This window comes from Diaporthe citri, assembly GCF_014595645.1.
Source record: "Diaporthe citri strain NFHF-8-4 chromosome Unknown scaffold_7, whole genome shotgun sequence".
In the NCBI taxonomy this organism is placed as follows: Eukaryota; Fungi; Ascomycota; class Sordariomycetes; order Diaporthales; family Diaporthaceae; genus Diaporthe; species Diaporthe citri.
The window spans coordinates 3,812,621-3,828,566 of NW_025064852.1; the positions used below are offsets into that span (position 1 = coordinate 3,812,621).

The 15,946-nt window shown below is 51.3% G+C and overlaps 8 protein-coding genes across 8 annotated transcripts; 4 read left to right on the forward strand and 4 right to left on the reverse strand.

Annotated features, from left to right (window-relative positions):
• Positions 1-16: 16 nt before the first annotated feature.
• INS49_014166 (uncharacterized protein) lies at positions 17-1,016 on the reverse strand (the record flags this gene model as incomplete). Its single annotated transcript, XM_043174857.1, has 3 exons — positions 17-368; positions 428-726; positions 783-1,016. The coding sequence occupies 3 exons, from the start codon at positions 1,014-1,016 to the stop codon at positions 17-19; spliced, it is 885 nt and encodes a 294-aa protein (XP_043021802.1).
• A 502-nt stretch (positions 1,017-1,518) lies between these two features.
• On the reverse strand, positions 1,519-1,743 carry INS49_014167 (uncharacterized protein; the record flags this gene model as incomplete). The annotated part of the gene is made up of 2 exons (XM_043174858.1): positions 1,519-1,604; positions 1,668-1,743. 2 exons carry the CDS (start codon positions 1,741-1,743, stop codon positions 1,519-1,521), a joined length of 162 nt encoding a protein of 53 aa, XP_043021803.1.
• A 680-nt stretch (positions 1,744-2,423) lies between these two features.
• On the forward strand, positions 2,424-3,911 carry INS49_014168 (uncharacterized protein; the record flags this gene model as incomplete). The annotated part of the gene is made up of 1 exon (XM_043174859.1): positions 2,424-3,911. The coding sequence occupies one exon, from the start codon at positions 2,424-2,426 to the stop codon at positions 3,909-3,911; it is 1,488 nt and encodes a 495-aa protein (XP_043021804.1).
• Positions 3,912-4,836: 925 nt separating this feature from the next.
• On the forward strand, positions 4,837-6,279 carry INS49_014169 (uncharacterized protein; the record flags this gene model as incomplete). Its single annotated transcript, XM_043174860.1, has 6 exons — positions 4,837-4,867; positions 4,944-5,257; positions 5,313-5,448; positions 5,520-5,588; positions 5,641-5,654; positions 6,256-6,279. The coding sequence occupies 6 exons, from the start codon at positions 4,837-4,839 to the stop codon at positions 6,277-6,279; spliced, it is 588 nt and encodes a 195-aa protein (XP_043021805.1).
• Positions 6,280-7,349: 1,070 nt separating this feature from the next.
• Positions 7,350-8,886, forward strand: INS49_014170 (uncharacterized protein; the record flags this gene model as incomplete). Its single annotated transcript, XM_043174861.1, has 3 exons — positions 7,350-8,263; positions 8,370-8,583; positions 8,647-8,886. The coding sequence occupies 3 exons, from the start codon at positions 7,350-7,352 to the stop codon at positions 8,884-8,886; spliced, it is 1,368 nt and encodes a 455-aa protein (XP_043021806.1).
• A 1,892-nt stretch (positions 8,887-10,778) lies between these two features.
• On the reverse strand, positions 10,779-11,281 carry INS49_014171 (uncharacterized protein; the record flags this gene model as incomplete). The annotated part of the gene is made up of 3 exons (XM_043174862.1): positions 10,779-10,862; positions 11,002-11,060; positions 11,122-11,281. 3 exons carry the CDS (start codon positions 11,279-11,281, stop codon positions 10,779-10,781), a joined length of 303 nt encoding a protein of 100 aa, XP_043021807.1.
• Positions 11,282-11,452: 171 nt separating this feature from the next.
• Positions 11,453-12,147, reverse strand: INS49_014172 (uncharacterized protein; the record flags this gene model as incomplete). Its single annotated transcript, XM_043174863.1, has 3 exons — positions 11,453-11,459; positions 11,544-11,638; positions 11,758-12,147. The coding sequence occupies 3 exons, from the start codon at positions 12,145-12,147 to the stop codon at positions 11,453-11,455; spliced, it is 492 nt and encodes a 163-aa protein (XP_043021808.1).
• Positions 12,148-13,881: 1,734 nt separating this feature from the next.
• INS49_014173 (uncharacterized protein) lies at positions 13,882-15,744 on the forward strand (the record flags this gene model as incomplete). The annotated part of the gene is made up of 4 exons (XM_043174864.1): positions 13,882-14,080; positions 14,186-14,863; positions 14,985-15,204; positions 15,264-15,744. The coding sequence occupies 4 exons, from the start codon at positions 13,882-13,884 to the stop codon at positions 15,742-15,744; spliced, it is 1,578 nt and encodes a 525-aa protein (XP_043021809.1).
• Positions 15,745-15,946: the final 202 nt, after the last annotated feature.

Below are 15,946 nucleotides of genomic sequence, written 5' to 3' on the forward strand. Positions count from 1 at the left end.
CATCAAATAGCCAAAACTACCAGAGCGGGTCCATATCGCGCACGGGGCCCAGAGAAGCATTCCAAACCGTCGGCCGCCCATGCATGACCGCATCCCACTCTGGGAGCCTCATCACACGTGTCGCGTACTCCTGAAGCCTCCCCGGAACGAGGCCATGCCTCTTCACCTTCTCGTCCAGCAGGCGTGCGATGACCGGTACGGTATGAGCATCCAGCAACGTTGGGCCCGCACGTGGCCCAAACAGCCACAGCGAGTAACCTCCATGGGCCTGGTAGATGGCAAGCAGCTCGGAGAAGTAACCCTGAGCCTGGCTCTCGGCCAGCTGGACCCGGTCCGGTCTCAGGGCGTCCGCCTTGGTCTCATTGTGGCTGAAACCCTGATATCAGCCACATGAATATCATGGGGTTGCACCTGGGGGTAGACGTACAATTCTCGTTTGCTCTCCAGTGCCTTTCGATACTCGGGCGAAATTTCCGAGTCAGGCTTGGCAAGCAGAGCATCGATAGCAGTGGGTGGAATTCCATTTGCTTGCCATTCTGGTGGAATGGAATCACGCCGCGCAGAGAGAGCGAAGATTCGGATGTCATGTAACTTGCGGAACATGTCCCTGATTGTCGATTCGTGGTCGGGCGGGAGAAGCTTGGGGTAGTGCTCGCAGAGCCAGTACGAGATATCAACGCTGTCAGTCAAGGGGGCTGACAGCGTAGGGCCCGTCAACGCCGGAACCTGATAGCACATGAGTCTGACGTCCTTGGATACCTCTGTCTCTTGTCTAACCGTACCTGGCCCTTGGGGTTGATGTTCAACAGGTAGTCTTCTGCAAGGTTCTCGTCTCGGTGATGATCCACCAGCCTGTTTTCCAGGTGGACTCCGGCAGTGGTCGGGTCGGCTGAGCTACGCCCCAGGGCGTACGTAAATCTGACCATCATTGAAAATAGCGAGAAGGGTTGGTTATGAAGTGTGTAGACGTCCCGTGAGTCGACGGTAGAACCCGTCAAAGGTGATTCAGACGCCATCTTGTCGCCTGAGTGCTGCCTGCGTAGTGCGCCGCTGCGAAGGTCATCACCGTCCTCCCTTCCGTCACCTCCACATTTGGTGCACACAAATCGCCCTACGCGACCACTACCATTGCATTCTCGACAGTCTCGCATGTTTCTTGATGATCGTTTTGAAGTGGATTGCAGCGATGAATGAGATAAGAACTTGTGTGGCGATAACGTGGAAGGCTTGGGGATTCATCAGTTGGTGTTGGGCAGGGTATGGTCAACGGAGTAGTAAGCATGTCATGGCACGCCCTATCGCCCCGCTTCACCACGTTACACTAGGGCCGGAGGGGAAATACAAACACTTTTGCAACGTGAAACGTGATTCTGAATTTAGCACGTGTTGCACTTCCGAGTTCTCTAAAAAGCAGTTGAGGCAAGCAGCGTCGGCTTATCACCAGATACTGTCGACGTTTGCTGCCTCCCGGCATCCGAAGTTAGGGCTCGGCGAAGTGCATTGAGTACGGAATTCTATTTACTTCTGTTCCTCTGCTTGCTTCTTGTTCTTGCGCCTCTCGCGGCTGGACTGTCCAGCGTTCAACATAGCCTCCTTTGACGCTCCTAGTTTGTCTTTTTCTTTCTGTCTCTCCCTTTCCCTCTTTGCCTTCTCACTTCTGTCCTTACTGCTCTGGCCAGCCGCCATCGTCGCATCTTCCAGATCGTCCTGGTATGTCACTTCGCTGTCGCGGTTGGAAGACATGGTGAAGCAGTGTTGATAACTGAGTCAAGTCAGCTGGGTTGCAGTCGTTTCACTTGGTAGCTGGAGCGTACCTTGTCTCAATGGACCTGCTAGAGTGGTGGAACGATAGATCGACAATTATGGAAAAGACTAGTGTTTGGAATAATACTGTTCCCTTGGTTGTGGTCGATAGTGAAGATGGCTGCTCCAGATGCCACAAACCTTTGGCATCTTTATACTTTTTCCCATCTCGTAGGATTCACCTGCTTTCTGAATCAACTGTACAGCCAGGCTGGAGGCCATCGAGCCTTTCGGCTTTCTAAATGGTCGTCCTCGCTATGTTGGTTGCAACTCTGCCAATGGATTCAACCTGCTCAGTGAGTGCACCGAGCGCCGTAAATGCGCCTCAGCAAGTGGGGTCACGGGGCAACGTTGAGTCAGCCTGGCTGCCTGGCAGTCCTGGCCAGTGGTATTGTGCTTAGACCTCCAGTACATAGTTTAGCGCCCGACATAACTAAGCCACTTCCAACTTGGAACCAACACGCTTCGACGTGCCATATCAGTAGCACTGAGATGCAAATGGCGAGCTGTCGGCCGTGTCTTCCACGTTCCCAGGCAGTTCACTTTCTGGCTTTCAGTGTTCTTCCATCTTCGTCTTGATTGTCTCATTTCAAAATATTCCCTGGCAAGCACAATACATGATGGCAGCTCGGGAAGACTCTGACAACCTCGCCTGGGACCGCAGCGACGAACTGTGGGAGGAGGCACTGAGGCAGGTCCGGTTGTCATCTCAATGTCGGAAAATCCAATCTTTCGCCGAGAGAATTTCCGGAAAACCTGCGACCTTGGTAACCCCACTGATTATCGGGGGCTTCAACGTGCTATATCCTATCCGACTCGAGGGCTCGTCCACTCCTGTTCTCGTCCGCCTGCCCTGCCCCAACCAGGCCGTCTTTCCTGAGGAGAAAACAGTTGCAGAAGCCGCGACAGCTACATTCATCGCCCAACATACTCAAGTTCCGGCTCCCAAGGTTTTCCACCATGGTATTGACTCTGATATTGGACCTTTCATGATTATTCAAGATCTTGAGTCCCGGCGAGGCATGGGTCAAGCGCTGGAGGCCCCCCGCGAGGATCCCAACGAGACGGCCGTCCTGGATCCTAATATCTCTGAAGCTAAGCTCAAGGCCTTGTACGTCAAAATTGCAAGGTGTGTGCTACAGCTTGCACAACCTACCTTTCCGCGCATAGGAGCTCTCGCTGAGGCGGGTCCTAAATCTCACTGCGTGACGGGACGACCTATCACTTTGAATATGAGCAACATGGTCCAGCTTTCCAACATTCCGAAATCAGCTTTTCCATCCGAAGGCACCACGTATCAAACGGCTGATGCGTGGTACGTGGCCCTGGCCGAGATGCAAATAGCAACGCTCGTTTTCCAGCACAACGACATGATATCATCGGAGGACGACTGCAGGACCAAATATGTGGCTCGCCAACTATTTCGCAGGCTGGCCAAACAAGGCCGACTGGCAACGTTCGGGTTTGCCGAAGACGACTGGTCCGCCCGGTCCCAGCACGCCCATGCGACGTTGCCGATGCCGGACGGTTCAGGCTCCTTCCGCCTCTGGGCTGATGACTTCCGACCGGCTAATATCCTTGTTGATGGGCATGACGAGATTATCGGAGCAATCGATTGGGAATTCGCCTATGTGGGACCAACGCAATTCGTCTTGGACGCGCCTTGGTGGCTTCTACTGGACGCGCCTGAGATGTGGGATGATGGTATCGAGGATTGGGCCAGCGTCTACGAGGGACGTCTGGAGACATGGATTTCGGCGATGAAACAGGCAGAGCAAGATATAAGTCCCAATTCTTTGCTCCTGTCGGCGTATATGCCAGAGAGCTGGGAGACGGGCCGCTTCTGGCTCGACTATGCTGCTAGGAAGAGTTGGGCGTTTGACACTATCTACTGGAAATACCTGGACGAGAGGTTATTTGGTGAGCGGGAAAGGGATATCCGCAAGAAAGATTTGTGGCGGGCGAGGGTGCATCTTCTTAGTGAGGATGAGCGAGCGGCGATGGAGCCGCTGGTACAAATGAAGATGGAGGAATCGAAGGAACGGGTGTTGGTCGAGTGGGACGCTGCGGAGGCAAGGCGGCGCCTGTCTTCCTTCCTGTTCGACTAAAGAATATTAGACAGAATCACATAGAATAAGCTCAGCCGGCTTAAATCGTATATTCTTCGCTGGAATTCGAATGGGATCGACTTGGACGAGCGTCACCCACGATGCCTGCAGAGGCAGCACTGAGCATGATTCTGCGATGCCACTCTGCTTACAGGTTTTAATAGGCTTGCGGCCTATATAACGTCTCGTTCAATTATCATTCAGCAACCTGGCTAACTTCTCCATGACAGCGTCCTGTAACTATACTGGCTATCAGTAATACCGACCGAAGGGGCACAACTCAATCCACCCACCTGGGCATGCGGAAAATGGTCTTGGCGTGGGGTTGTTCACACAGCTGGCTGAGCCCTCCACTTCAGACCCAGTGACGATGCAGCTGTCACGATATCCTGCCATACGACGGCTGCTTGCGCAATACCAGAACAAATTCGTCCAAATCCGAATCGAGACAAGCTTAAAAACCTCGATCATCCATGAGTGGGCAATGAGAAAATCAGCTGAAAACCTTCATGTCTAGTTCCATGATCGGCTGAAAGCAGCATTTCCAGAGCCAAGCTGCCTCCGAACCACATCAGCCCCCTCCCATGCCATCACGCCATATGCGGGTTGCTTCACAACAACTATCGCCAAGACAGCACCATGCAGTTGCGATAGCCGGCATCACTAGCCCATCCGCGTCATACCAAGCCCGTCCAATGGGTAAAAAGGCTTTAGATACTGAATTGCTAAAATACTCCAAGCATTTCATCATTGAGGTCGCCAATTAAGTGGCAGACCCGCGGCAACGATAAAGATATATGGCAAGGTTGGGTATTATCAATTAGCGCTGCAAGGTACAGAGCTCTATCTATATCAGGATGGATCCTCTCCTGAGCCGGTGTCGAGATGTCGAGCCCGGAACAGGTCAACATCTCTGCGAGACACCATGGCAGCGAACGCCGATATCCAAGTGTCACGTTTTAGGCCGCTTTACTATAAAAGTGACGCCACTAATGCACAATATACCCGGGTTCTTATATACGCGACACCAAGGCACTCTTGGCCTCGACCAGAAGGCCGCAGTCCCCCCGAGCCAGTCTCTCGATAAGTCAGAAACCGAATCTGGGGATGATGCTGATGCCATTAGAGAGCGCATCCTGGCGGAGCGTCTGCAGGCGAGCAACCCGCCTGTGTTCCCTATCATGACGTTGCTCCTGAAGAAGGACCACAAGCAGCTGGACGAGATCGCCACCCAACGGTCTGTCTACGATGACCCATCGATTTCACGGTTCTTCACGCCTACTGCACGATATGAGAACTTGCACCGCTTTGGCACCGAGGCGAGATGGACCTGGAGAGAGGACCTGGTGTGTGAATAATTGGAAGCAGACGGAGGACGCCGAGCTGATCGTGATATTCTAGCCTCTCATCAACAAGATTGACTGGAAGATTACGCTTTGGGCCTGCATTGCCTTCCTTGGCTTGGACATGGACAGAGGCAATCTGAGTCAGGCTAACACCGACAACTTCCTCGAAGACTTGGGGCTCAGTACCGATGGTATGTACCATGCGGCTTGTTCTCCTGACAGTAGATGTCTACAATGCTAACTACAATAGACTACAACCTAGGAAACACGGTCTTCAGGCTGGCCTTTCTGTGTGCCGAACTTCCTTCGCAGCTCGTTAGTAAGAAGCTGGGTAAGTTTGAGCCCTTCATCACTCTCCGGTGAAACGCCTAACAATTTTGTAGGACCCGATAGATGGGTATGTCAAAGACCCCTTTGGTATACCGAACGCACCCAACTAACCATCTTAGATACCTACAATCATGTGCCTGTGGTCCGTCGTGGCGGCCTCGCAGTTTTGGCTGAGCGGCAGGCCATCGTTCCTCCTGTGCCGAGCGCTACAACGAGAGAGGGTTGATCGGAGTCTTCTGTCAGATTTGGGTTCTTCCGAACATTATCGCCCTGGCTGTCATACCGAACACCTCGTCAGCATGGGCCCGTTATGCAATTCTGACAGTACTATTATCATTCCCATCAGGTATGGATCCAATCATCTGGAAAAGCTTGGCATAACAATCTGACTCTTCATTAGCGCATGCAATGCAGGTTGCCTGGTGTAGTCGTAACTCCAACACCGTCAGAGCCAGAACCGTCTCGGCTGCCTTGTACAAGTGAGTCAACTTCCGCGTGCTGTGTAGTGTTTGTGCTATCTATTCTCAGTATGTTTGTCCAAGTCAGCGGAATAGTCTACTCAAACGTCTGCCGCAGTTCCGACCGTCCTTTCTGTAAGCCTCCACTTTCACATCACACCCTTGCTGAATCCAATCTTCCGATGAGTAACAGCTAACGACTGGAGACAGACCGGAAAGCGAATCGTGCTTTGATTGGTGTCTGCGTAACGGATATCTTGCTGTACATCATTACAAAGGCATATTATATTTGGCGCAACAGGGTCCGTGACCTGGAGTGGGATGCTTTGACGAAAGAGGAGCAAATATGGTACCTCTCCACAACCAGTGATTCTGGGAGTAAACGGAAAGATTTCAGATTCGGTCATTGAAGTTCGTCATGAAGACGCAGCGATGGTGATTAAACAGCGAAAACCAGTGTGGAGCTTGGTGCTCGCAGTTGTTGGAGCTCCGGAGTACGCAGTCAGTTTGGAGGGATCAAGTTAAATCACATTGCTCAGTGCAAGATAACAAATTGACAGGTTTTTTGCTTGCCAAACATAGTTATCTTGGACGGAGTAACCTGTTCTTAGGAAAGTAGACTGTTATATAATGGGTCAAGATTCTGCTCAGTCGAGGTTCTGTGCCACTGCACTATTACACAGACAGATCACTGACCGCTGCCATAGATTTAACAATTAACGTGGCTCTCAATGGTTCTGGTACGGTTGATCCCCCAAGACTAGGGGGAGGGATCCTCTAAGAAGGTAGTCCATGGAGAGATCCATACGATAGATCAATACCCAGTCAAGTACACACTGTCAATTGCTACGAATTCACATTTTCCTATATTCATGCTCCTGTCATTTGAACCCTATTCTCAAATTCCCAGTCCTTCTTCGCTACCTCAAGTAGGCAGTGTACCTTGACTGGGGTTTCTGAGACAACTCTTTCTCATCACAGCTCTTTGCGTAGCATTCCCATATCCCTTGCCCAGTCTAGTGCTTTGACTATGTTAAGAGATGCAGGGAAAAGATATAGCATTTTTGTGTCTACTGATGACTAACTTGGACTGTAACACGATAGTTCAGAGTGAATGCAAGCAACACCTGAAATGAAGAATTCACATATTCTCCCCCGTGCTCCCACATCTCTTTAAATACCGTGGAATTTCTGGGCCTGAGCTTGAGATGCCCAACAACCCGCCTCTTTCAAAGACCCATCCACTCAAGCGGAAGAAGCCTGGAAGACATCCTCCCTTCAGAATATTACACGTTTTTGACAACATGAACACGCCTATCATGTTGAGCATCCTGCTCAGCCTTCTCTTGGCCTTCTCACCGCTGGCCAACACTATCCCCATTGACGACGATTTGCCTACGCCCACTACTGCCGTTCAGAAATCCAGAGCGTTGACCCCCAGGGCCCTGGTCACAGACACAACTGGCAGATACTACCTCACTCTCCTCTCAGCCCCTCTCGAACAGAACAACCCCAACCCAGGTACAGAATATGTCCATGACAATACATCTGGGGCTGGAACCACTATCTTCATCATCGATTCAGGCTCAAACATCGATGACTTTCCGGATGAATTCTGCACCGACGGAGGGCGGTGGATCGAGACTCGTATCCTGTCACGGGACTTACGCAGCACACCACTCACCGACGACCAGCTGGCACAGGGTATCAAGTTCTCACCGAACACGATGGTAGATGTGGGAGGCATCGGCGAGGACAACCTGATCCATGGTCACGGTACCCAGGTGGCCATCATCGCGGGAGGCTGCCAGAGCGGTGTAGCCTCTCGTGCTAACCTGTTCCTCATCAAGGCAGCTGAGATCAAGGTGGACCGTGACGGCGACCCCTACTCGAGCGACGAGCCTGATATCTACCCGCAGGCCATCATCGCTGGGCTGCAGCTGGTCGTTGATCGGATGGATGACAGTGACGGCTCACCGTCCATCCCTCGCGGCAAAGCCGTCGTCTCTGTCTCCCTCGGCATACCCATTGACGAGATCGAGGAGAGGTGGGGAGAAACTGCGTACAAGGCTTTTAGGGACACCTTGGGAGACAAGTTGAACCAGCTCAACGAACGCGGAGTCACCGTGGTCTTTGCAGCTGGCAACGATGGCAAGGGTCGAGGCGAGGAGGACGCAGGACCTGACGTCGAGCCTGATGAGACTCCTCACTACGCCGAGTAAGTCATGTTCATCCCGCCCCGGTGCTGCTGCCTCCCCAGCTTGCTATCAACCTCCCGCGGCTAGGAGCCCATTTGATGAGCCACTACTGACTGCGTTCCTCAGTGAGAACTTCCCACACGTGCTAGCAACCCAAGACAGCAACATCATAATGGTAGGAGGGACCGACGAGAACGGCCGTCTGCGGCCTCAGACCTCACCAGGCAGAGATGACCACCCCCTTACGATCTACGCTCCAAGTAGACTCCCCGGATATGATCTTGCCGACGGCGAGACGCAGAAGAGCATCTATGGAACGAGCTTCTCTGCTCCTCAAGTTGTGAGTTTTCCCAATTTCATGACATTCAGTCCACTGCAGTATTTACTGACTCTTTGCTATCAGGCTGGTCTAGCTGCCTACTTGTTGGCCCTACCATCGGAGTCAGACGGGTTAAAGTACGACCCTCAAGACCCTGTGGACAACACGGTGGGAATCCGTGTTAAGAAGCGCCTCGTGGAGCTCGCATACCAGCGACTGAGCGATGACCAGAAACTGGCAGCTCCAGAAGATGAGTACGACTACGATATACCTTTAGTTATCAACGTTGCGTACAACGGGGCACATGGGGCGCAGACGCCGTGATCAACAGCGCGACGGACTGGAAGATGAGTATTGGGAGTGTTGAAGCCGATATGCCTCTGGTAGATATAATATTAGATCAGTGACTTCTCAGAGTCCCGACAGGCAATGTGCAATGAGACCTGTACCGTATTAGTACCACTCCATGCTGGTGTGTTGCTATTCCTTGTTCAAAGCCTCACGATGGGTTTTCGGAGACATACTGTTTTCTCGCAGTGATTGATCCAGTACGCTTCTGCCATTCAGTGTTCTGCCTTCCAAGACTCAACATTTGCATAGCGTTAGACACATGAAAGAGAACCCATGAATTGTGCCTAGACTAGTGTCTTGGGCATATACTCGATGGGCCTGGCCACTCGCAGGCAGGCACATTAAGGTAACATCGAGCCCGCACACAATTGCGGGGTTAATATTCCATTCTATCATGTTTAAAGCCTCGGCGATGCGCAAAATGATCTGAGCTGGGGTGGGGAAGTAAGCAATGGAACACTGCACAGTCTGGTAACCATAAGAGCCTTTAGTACACTGGGATGCCTATTTGTAAAGCAGGGTACAAGGTTCACGCTCGCTCTAATGTGCAACAATCTGCCGCCGTCGCCACCGCCGTTACGGCAACCCTCTCATCCTCGTTGCCTCTACTCGCGACCAACAGAATCAATGTCCAGATCGCAGGGCCAAAGGCCAGGAGAATTTCTAAGAATTCCTCTCCCTGCATCGCATATCTAGTCACACCTCCTGTGGACCATGGTGATAAGAACGCTCCGCGTGCCGCGCCCTTCGCAAGCTCGGATCACGACCCGCTTCCCTGAACAATACTAGTAGTTTTCATGAACCTTTCTTCGGTAGTCTCTGATCATTGGTTCACATGTTTGGGCGCTTTGCGGCACGTGCAGTAATGTCTTCTGGTGCGGCTGGCCGTTTGGCACCTCTTGTGGGGTCGGGCCTGGTATCTAATTAGTACGCTGCTTTTGGTATCGTGTTTATTCGAAACGGAGAAGCGCCGTGAACCTTGACTTGCAACTCACGGTTGTGGAGGAGCCCCAACGAGCTCTGCGATCGAAACTCTTTCTTGTTCATCAAAGACCTTGGCGTTTCCTGTCGCGAGGATGTCCTGTAATTGCATCATGGTAGGTCGCCTTGTGGGAGAATGAGCCATGATCCAAGCGACTGCCTCGCGTAAGTTTCGATCATAGTGGTCAAACGCCTCATCAAGGACATAGCCTCCGTACTGTGACGAGAAAAACTATTGAGCGACTTGCGCAGTAGCTTCCGGGCGTCTGTTGAGCTCGGACCAGAGAACCAAATTGACATGGAGCACGCAACTCGAACGGGTCTCCTTACCGTCAAGACGTTGAATTCACTCTGTAGTAACCCGGAAATTGTTTGTATTGTGCCCACTGGAGGTCTATCGTACGCATTTTGTGTAATGAGACTGACCATAATCTGTATAAAGCACAGTCAAGTTAATAAATCTGAATATAAGATGGCAAGGTTACATGATTCAGGCCATGAGTTATTACATACAACTCCCATCTGGTATAAGTTCGTCCACCATCCAAACCGCCAAGCTGTGTCATCTTGTGCAAGCATGGTTTCATAGTCTGTAAATGCGTTCCAAGCTTTCGTAAATTGTTCCTGTATCACGAGGATGGTAAGTTGAGTTATGTCGTGGGTGAAACAGGAACTAGCTCTGAAGCAACTAAACTTACAGGTGTATGTGTGCCTTGGTTTCCTGTAATCCTAGTGTATACTGCACGGACACTATGTTCATATACAATTAGTATAGTCAATTTCATTTGATCAATGGCTATGGCTCACGGTTACTTACAATTTGTTTCGATCTGGATTGTCATACACTTGTATGATTCCTAAATCTCCAACCTAGCTTAGGTCAGCTAAGCACTTGCCAAGGCTATCATGGCCCAGTGCGATGGTGAGTCCTGATTGCTGTCTTTGGACTTCAGAACCAGGTTCTGATCCTATGACAGTCGTGTGAGTCTTGACGACATTCTCGTGTGCTCAGACTGACAAAGTGCAGTTCTATCTGATCATATATTCGGCGTAGGTCAGACGTATGTCGGTAGTCGACCTGCGAACTTGACGAAAGTATGTACGTACCTTGAAGATGGGCACCTGAACATGTAGAGGAAATACCACTCCATCGGGATCATAGTCACCTATCATGACTAGAGCGTCCTTATAAGACTATTGTTCCCTTGAAAACCAAGGATGACTTACCATTATTGTAATTAATATCCATATTTACCAAGACATCGTCTCCCGGAGGTATTGCACGGCCGACATTGTCCGTAGGGACCAGCTCTTCCTTAAGCGGTACTGGATCACCTGCTCTGATAGCATCATTAAGGTTGTTTGCCCAACGATATGGGTATGACATGGCGATACAAGCTCGAAATACTGACATTGCTTTTAGTATGCCTTGGTAAGCGTAGATGGCTAGATTTACTTACGGCAAATAAAAACTCTCCATAAGTCGCCGCTTTTCAATTTTATCTTTTGTTGCCTCTGCGAAATCTTTCGTAAAAGCTTATCGATAGTTCCATGCTTCCTAGTAGCTCCCAATTAGTCTGGTAGTTGGTCTGGTCATCAATAATGCTAATTCATAATATTTTGTTGAGGAGTTGGCGTATTCAACTAACATGAACTCCATCAAGTACATTCTTGGGTCCCTGTCGTCTTCATCATAGCCACGGATAAACTGCCGCTGTATGATGTGTTTTGCACCAACCATTTTCTATAAACGCATGGTCCGGATTAGCCTTTAAGCACCGTGGGTGAGCTCGTCAACAATACAATAACGATTAGATGATAGACAGTCAATTTATTGATACCTTTTTGTGGTACCCTACTCACTTTCATGTGTTCCTTCTCCTCGACCATGGGGTGAGGTTCATCTCTCAATTCGTTCGCCACGTCGTCCGCATCCACGTCTGCCAAGTCCGACCCCGAGTCTTCCGGCCCCTCGCCTTCCGGCCAGTCTTCGTATTTAGCAACAATCTTCCGCGTCGTTCCATTCGCATCGTCCATCTCAAAGAGCACGGCCGTGCCTTGGGTCCCAGCACCCAGGATCTTGACGAACCGCATGCCCAAAGGAACTAGCGCCTGAGTCGTCGGATGATATCCCTCGTCGAGTTCTGCCTTCAGTTGTCGAGCGGTCGCAGATTCAACATCTCGGGAGGGAATCGTGTAATAAGGATCTCGCCTGATACTCTCCGCTGGGGGCGCCTGGACTTGGGACACCATCTGCGACGCCGGAATAGTGTACCCGTCACAACTCCGCTTTAATTCGTCTGGGAACTGCGTTTGTAAAACATTAAACGTGCTTGAATCGCCCCTGTGAAAGCAATCGTAATAATAATAACTGCGAATAATTTTGCACGTGAGTAAGCTGCATGGTCGGATGGCACCATGGTACACATACCTTCTTCTTAACTCTTCCCGGGAATCATTCACAAACTGTCTATCAAACGAATCCCGTGGGCGCGAAACCCCTGGGGGCAAACCTATGTAAGGCGGCCCATAATCCGTGGGCGCATTTGAGCCGCTTCGTCTGCTTGATGCGGAGTTAGACATGATTTAGGTGTTCATCACTTATCACCGAGGTTTTGATGAGAAAGTGGATGTTGTGAAGCATAGGAGGAATTAGTGAATTAGCAATGTAGGGTCGATACTTGGCCATATGCAATGAGAAAGTGACGCTAGACAACTCCAGAAGTTTGGCTGATTCTCAAAGGCCCAGAGTCATCCCGGAAATGGCTTAGTCCACGTGAATACTGTTAGTCAAGGGACAACATGTTTTGAATCGTATTCTTTGTGCTAAGCCAACGGTAAACCTGTTGAACAATGGATCTCATCGCTGTTGGGAACTTACTCGATATGATGGGAACTTTCAATGACCACAAAGCCAATCAAGGAAACGAAGTGATTGCAATACAATAAATTTCCCTGCTGGGAAACAGTACAATTAACTATTGGCGATGTACCTATTTATCTGTGACTACCTCTGCCTGGGCGGGATGCCACGGCCTCAGCGCATAAGATACATAAGATGGGCAGGAAGCAATATGAGAAGTATCAAAATCAGACTTTACATACAGGTGGACCACTGAGTCGGAAACAGATCTCAAACCCACAAGCCTGCAGTTCGTCCTGCAATAACAAACATGCCGTTATTTCTTATAGCATTGCATATGGCAGAGTTTGAGGTAGCATCGATTGCAATCAGCTCCTCATCAGCCGTCTCATCAGCGTCATATATTTCACGGCTCGGAGACCTCGCAACTGCCTGTGTCGTCACATAATGCGGTGATTATTAGCTAATATGGTTTAAAGCCTCGGCGATGTGCATAAGGATCAGCGCTTGATCTTGGCACTGCAACGGGAGTCCGAACGGCCCCTTTCAGCTAAGGTCAAGAAGTAAGCAATGGAACGCTGCACGGTCTAGTAAATAAGAGCATATGGTAGGGCCTGGCCATAATCTAATATGCAGTTCCATATGGAGGAGGTGGGGTGTCCCTGCCACTGAGGTTCGGGATCTGTCGTCCAGGCGATTCTCCCCGAGTCCACCCTTTTACTGTGATTGCGTGTATACTAGTATGTCTGTGTTGTATGTAGGAACGAACTATATGTGGCCGTTCTCAGAATCAGATGGCTGTAGATTTACAACTGCTATAATAGCCAAGTTCCGTTCCACGATCGTCGGCTCAGCGTGCCGAGCTCACGATCATGTACGCCGGGTTCCAGATAAGCGCCTCATCGTGCGGTGTAGATCCATTGCAATTCGACAGGTTCCAGTTCCAGCTGCAGGCGCACGCAGTGTAACTCTGACATCTACAGTCTATCGACACCTGCATTTGCACATCCCTTATTATGCTCGGCGGCCCAGCCCTTATCTTGAGCAACTCGCCACCTCCTTGCTGAATTCCCAGTCCATCTCATTCCTCCCACGCGAATTTCCACACACAGGCCGTGGAAAAGATGACCAAGCAAGAGACCACCACAACCGAGGACCTCGGCGTCGACACCGACCAGGATGCATCCAGCATCGTCAAGGAGGTGTACAGGGGCACCTCCGCCGACAAGCACGACATGGACGTCCTCGGGGTGAGGCAGGTGCTCAGGCGAAATTACCGCTTGGTGCCCATGCTCGGGTTCTCCTCCATCGCGGTGATTAGCTGTAAGCCCCATTCTTGTCCTTTCACGGATCCCCTGTCTGTCATGTTTTGGAATGTTCCAGAACGTATCGCTTCAGGATCCGTAGCAGGTGAATAACAGGTAGCAGGGGAGATCGCGCCAATACTCCTCCTGTTCGCGCTGATCGACGGGGGGCCGGCGGCGGTCTTTTGGGGCCTGGTGATCGGAGCCGTGGGGTTCTCGCTCGTCTATGCGAGCCTGGCGGAAGTGGCGAGCATGTTTCCGACGTCTGGTGGCCAGGCAAGTATTTGCAGGCTCTTGTTCCAGCGAGATCGCGAGCTGACCGCGAGATCCATTCCGCAGTACCACTGGGTGTCCGAATTGGCTCCCCCGAGTATCCAGAGAGGCCTAAGCTACTCAGTCGGCTGGCTGATCGTGATAGCCTGGCAGGTGTACCTCGCGGGTTCGAGCCTGGTTGTCGGCATCGTCATCCAGGGCCTCATCGCGCTCAACAATCCGGATTATTCCTTCGAGAGATGGCACTGCACACTCCTGACCATCGCAGCCAGTGGCTTTGCCGTGGTGATGAACACCGCGCTGGCCAGCCGGCTGCCCATCATCCAGTACTTGCTGTTTGCGCTTCATTTCGGCGGCATATTCGCCATCGTGATCCCTCTCTGGTTAACGGCGGAGCACGGCAATGCCACTGATGTCCTGCTCAAGTTCAGTGATAATGGCAACTGGGGGAATGTGGGGCTGTCTTCGATGATAGGCCTTGTTCTCTTTGCTGGCCTGCTCAACGGATATGACTGTATCGCGCATATGTGTATGTGCAAGCAACCCCATTCCACTGAGAGCTCGGCCAATCACTGACAATATGTTTGTTAAAGCCGAGGAGACCATAGACGCCTCTCGGATCATACCAATCGCCATAACCTGGAGCGTAGCTTACAACGTGATGACGCTCTTCATCATCGGCACGGCCCTGATATTCTGTCTGGGCGACGTTGATAGCCTCATCAACACGAGGACGGGACAGCCATTCATCCAGCTATTTTACAACGCGACTCAAAGCTACGCCGGAACCAGCGTCATGGCCGCGATCTTAGTCGTACTGGTCGAGTGCTGCGTAATCAACGAGGTCGCCACATCATCAAGGCAGCTCTGGTACGTGCCATTGACAACTAAAAGCCACATTCCGAGGGCCCCTGCTGACATTACCCCAGGTCCTTCGCCCGTGACCGCGGTCTACCAGGCTCCACGTGGCTCTCATACGTAGCGCCGGGGTGGGACATCCCGCTGCGAGCAGTCTGCCTGACAGTTTTTATCACCGCGTTGCTGTCCTTGATCAACCTCGGGTCCACAGTCGCCCTCAACGCTATCAACTCCCTAGGCGGCGTCTCCTTCCTCTTCTCATACGTAATCACCCTCGTGTGCCTCGTCTGGCGGCGTGTCCGCGGCGCGCCTTTACCTCCGCGGCGATGGTCTCTGGGGAAGTACGGCCTCGCCATCAACCTGTTGGCATTGGCATTCCTTGTCCCGATTCTCTTCTTCTATTGTTGGCCCTTGGCACAACCAGTCACAGCACTCAACCTCAACTGGAGCTCGGTTGCATTTTGCTGCGTCCTACTGGCGGCCCTGATCCATTACGTGATCAAGGCCAGGCATGAATACGTTGGACCGGTGATGCGCGTGAAACGGGCCTAGGAAATAGACGCGGGGATTCTGGGCTGCCTTTCAGGGTTGGTAGTGGGCCATGGACTGAACGTTGGATAATACAAGGGGCAAAATAAAACACGCATGCTATCAACTGAGATTCGGTCAAAGCGCAAGAATCGAAAGCATGGAAAATAAACATACAAAAGTTACAGGTCCGGCTATAAGAGGCCAAGAAGAACTACCAGGCACT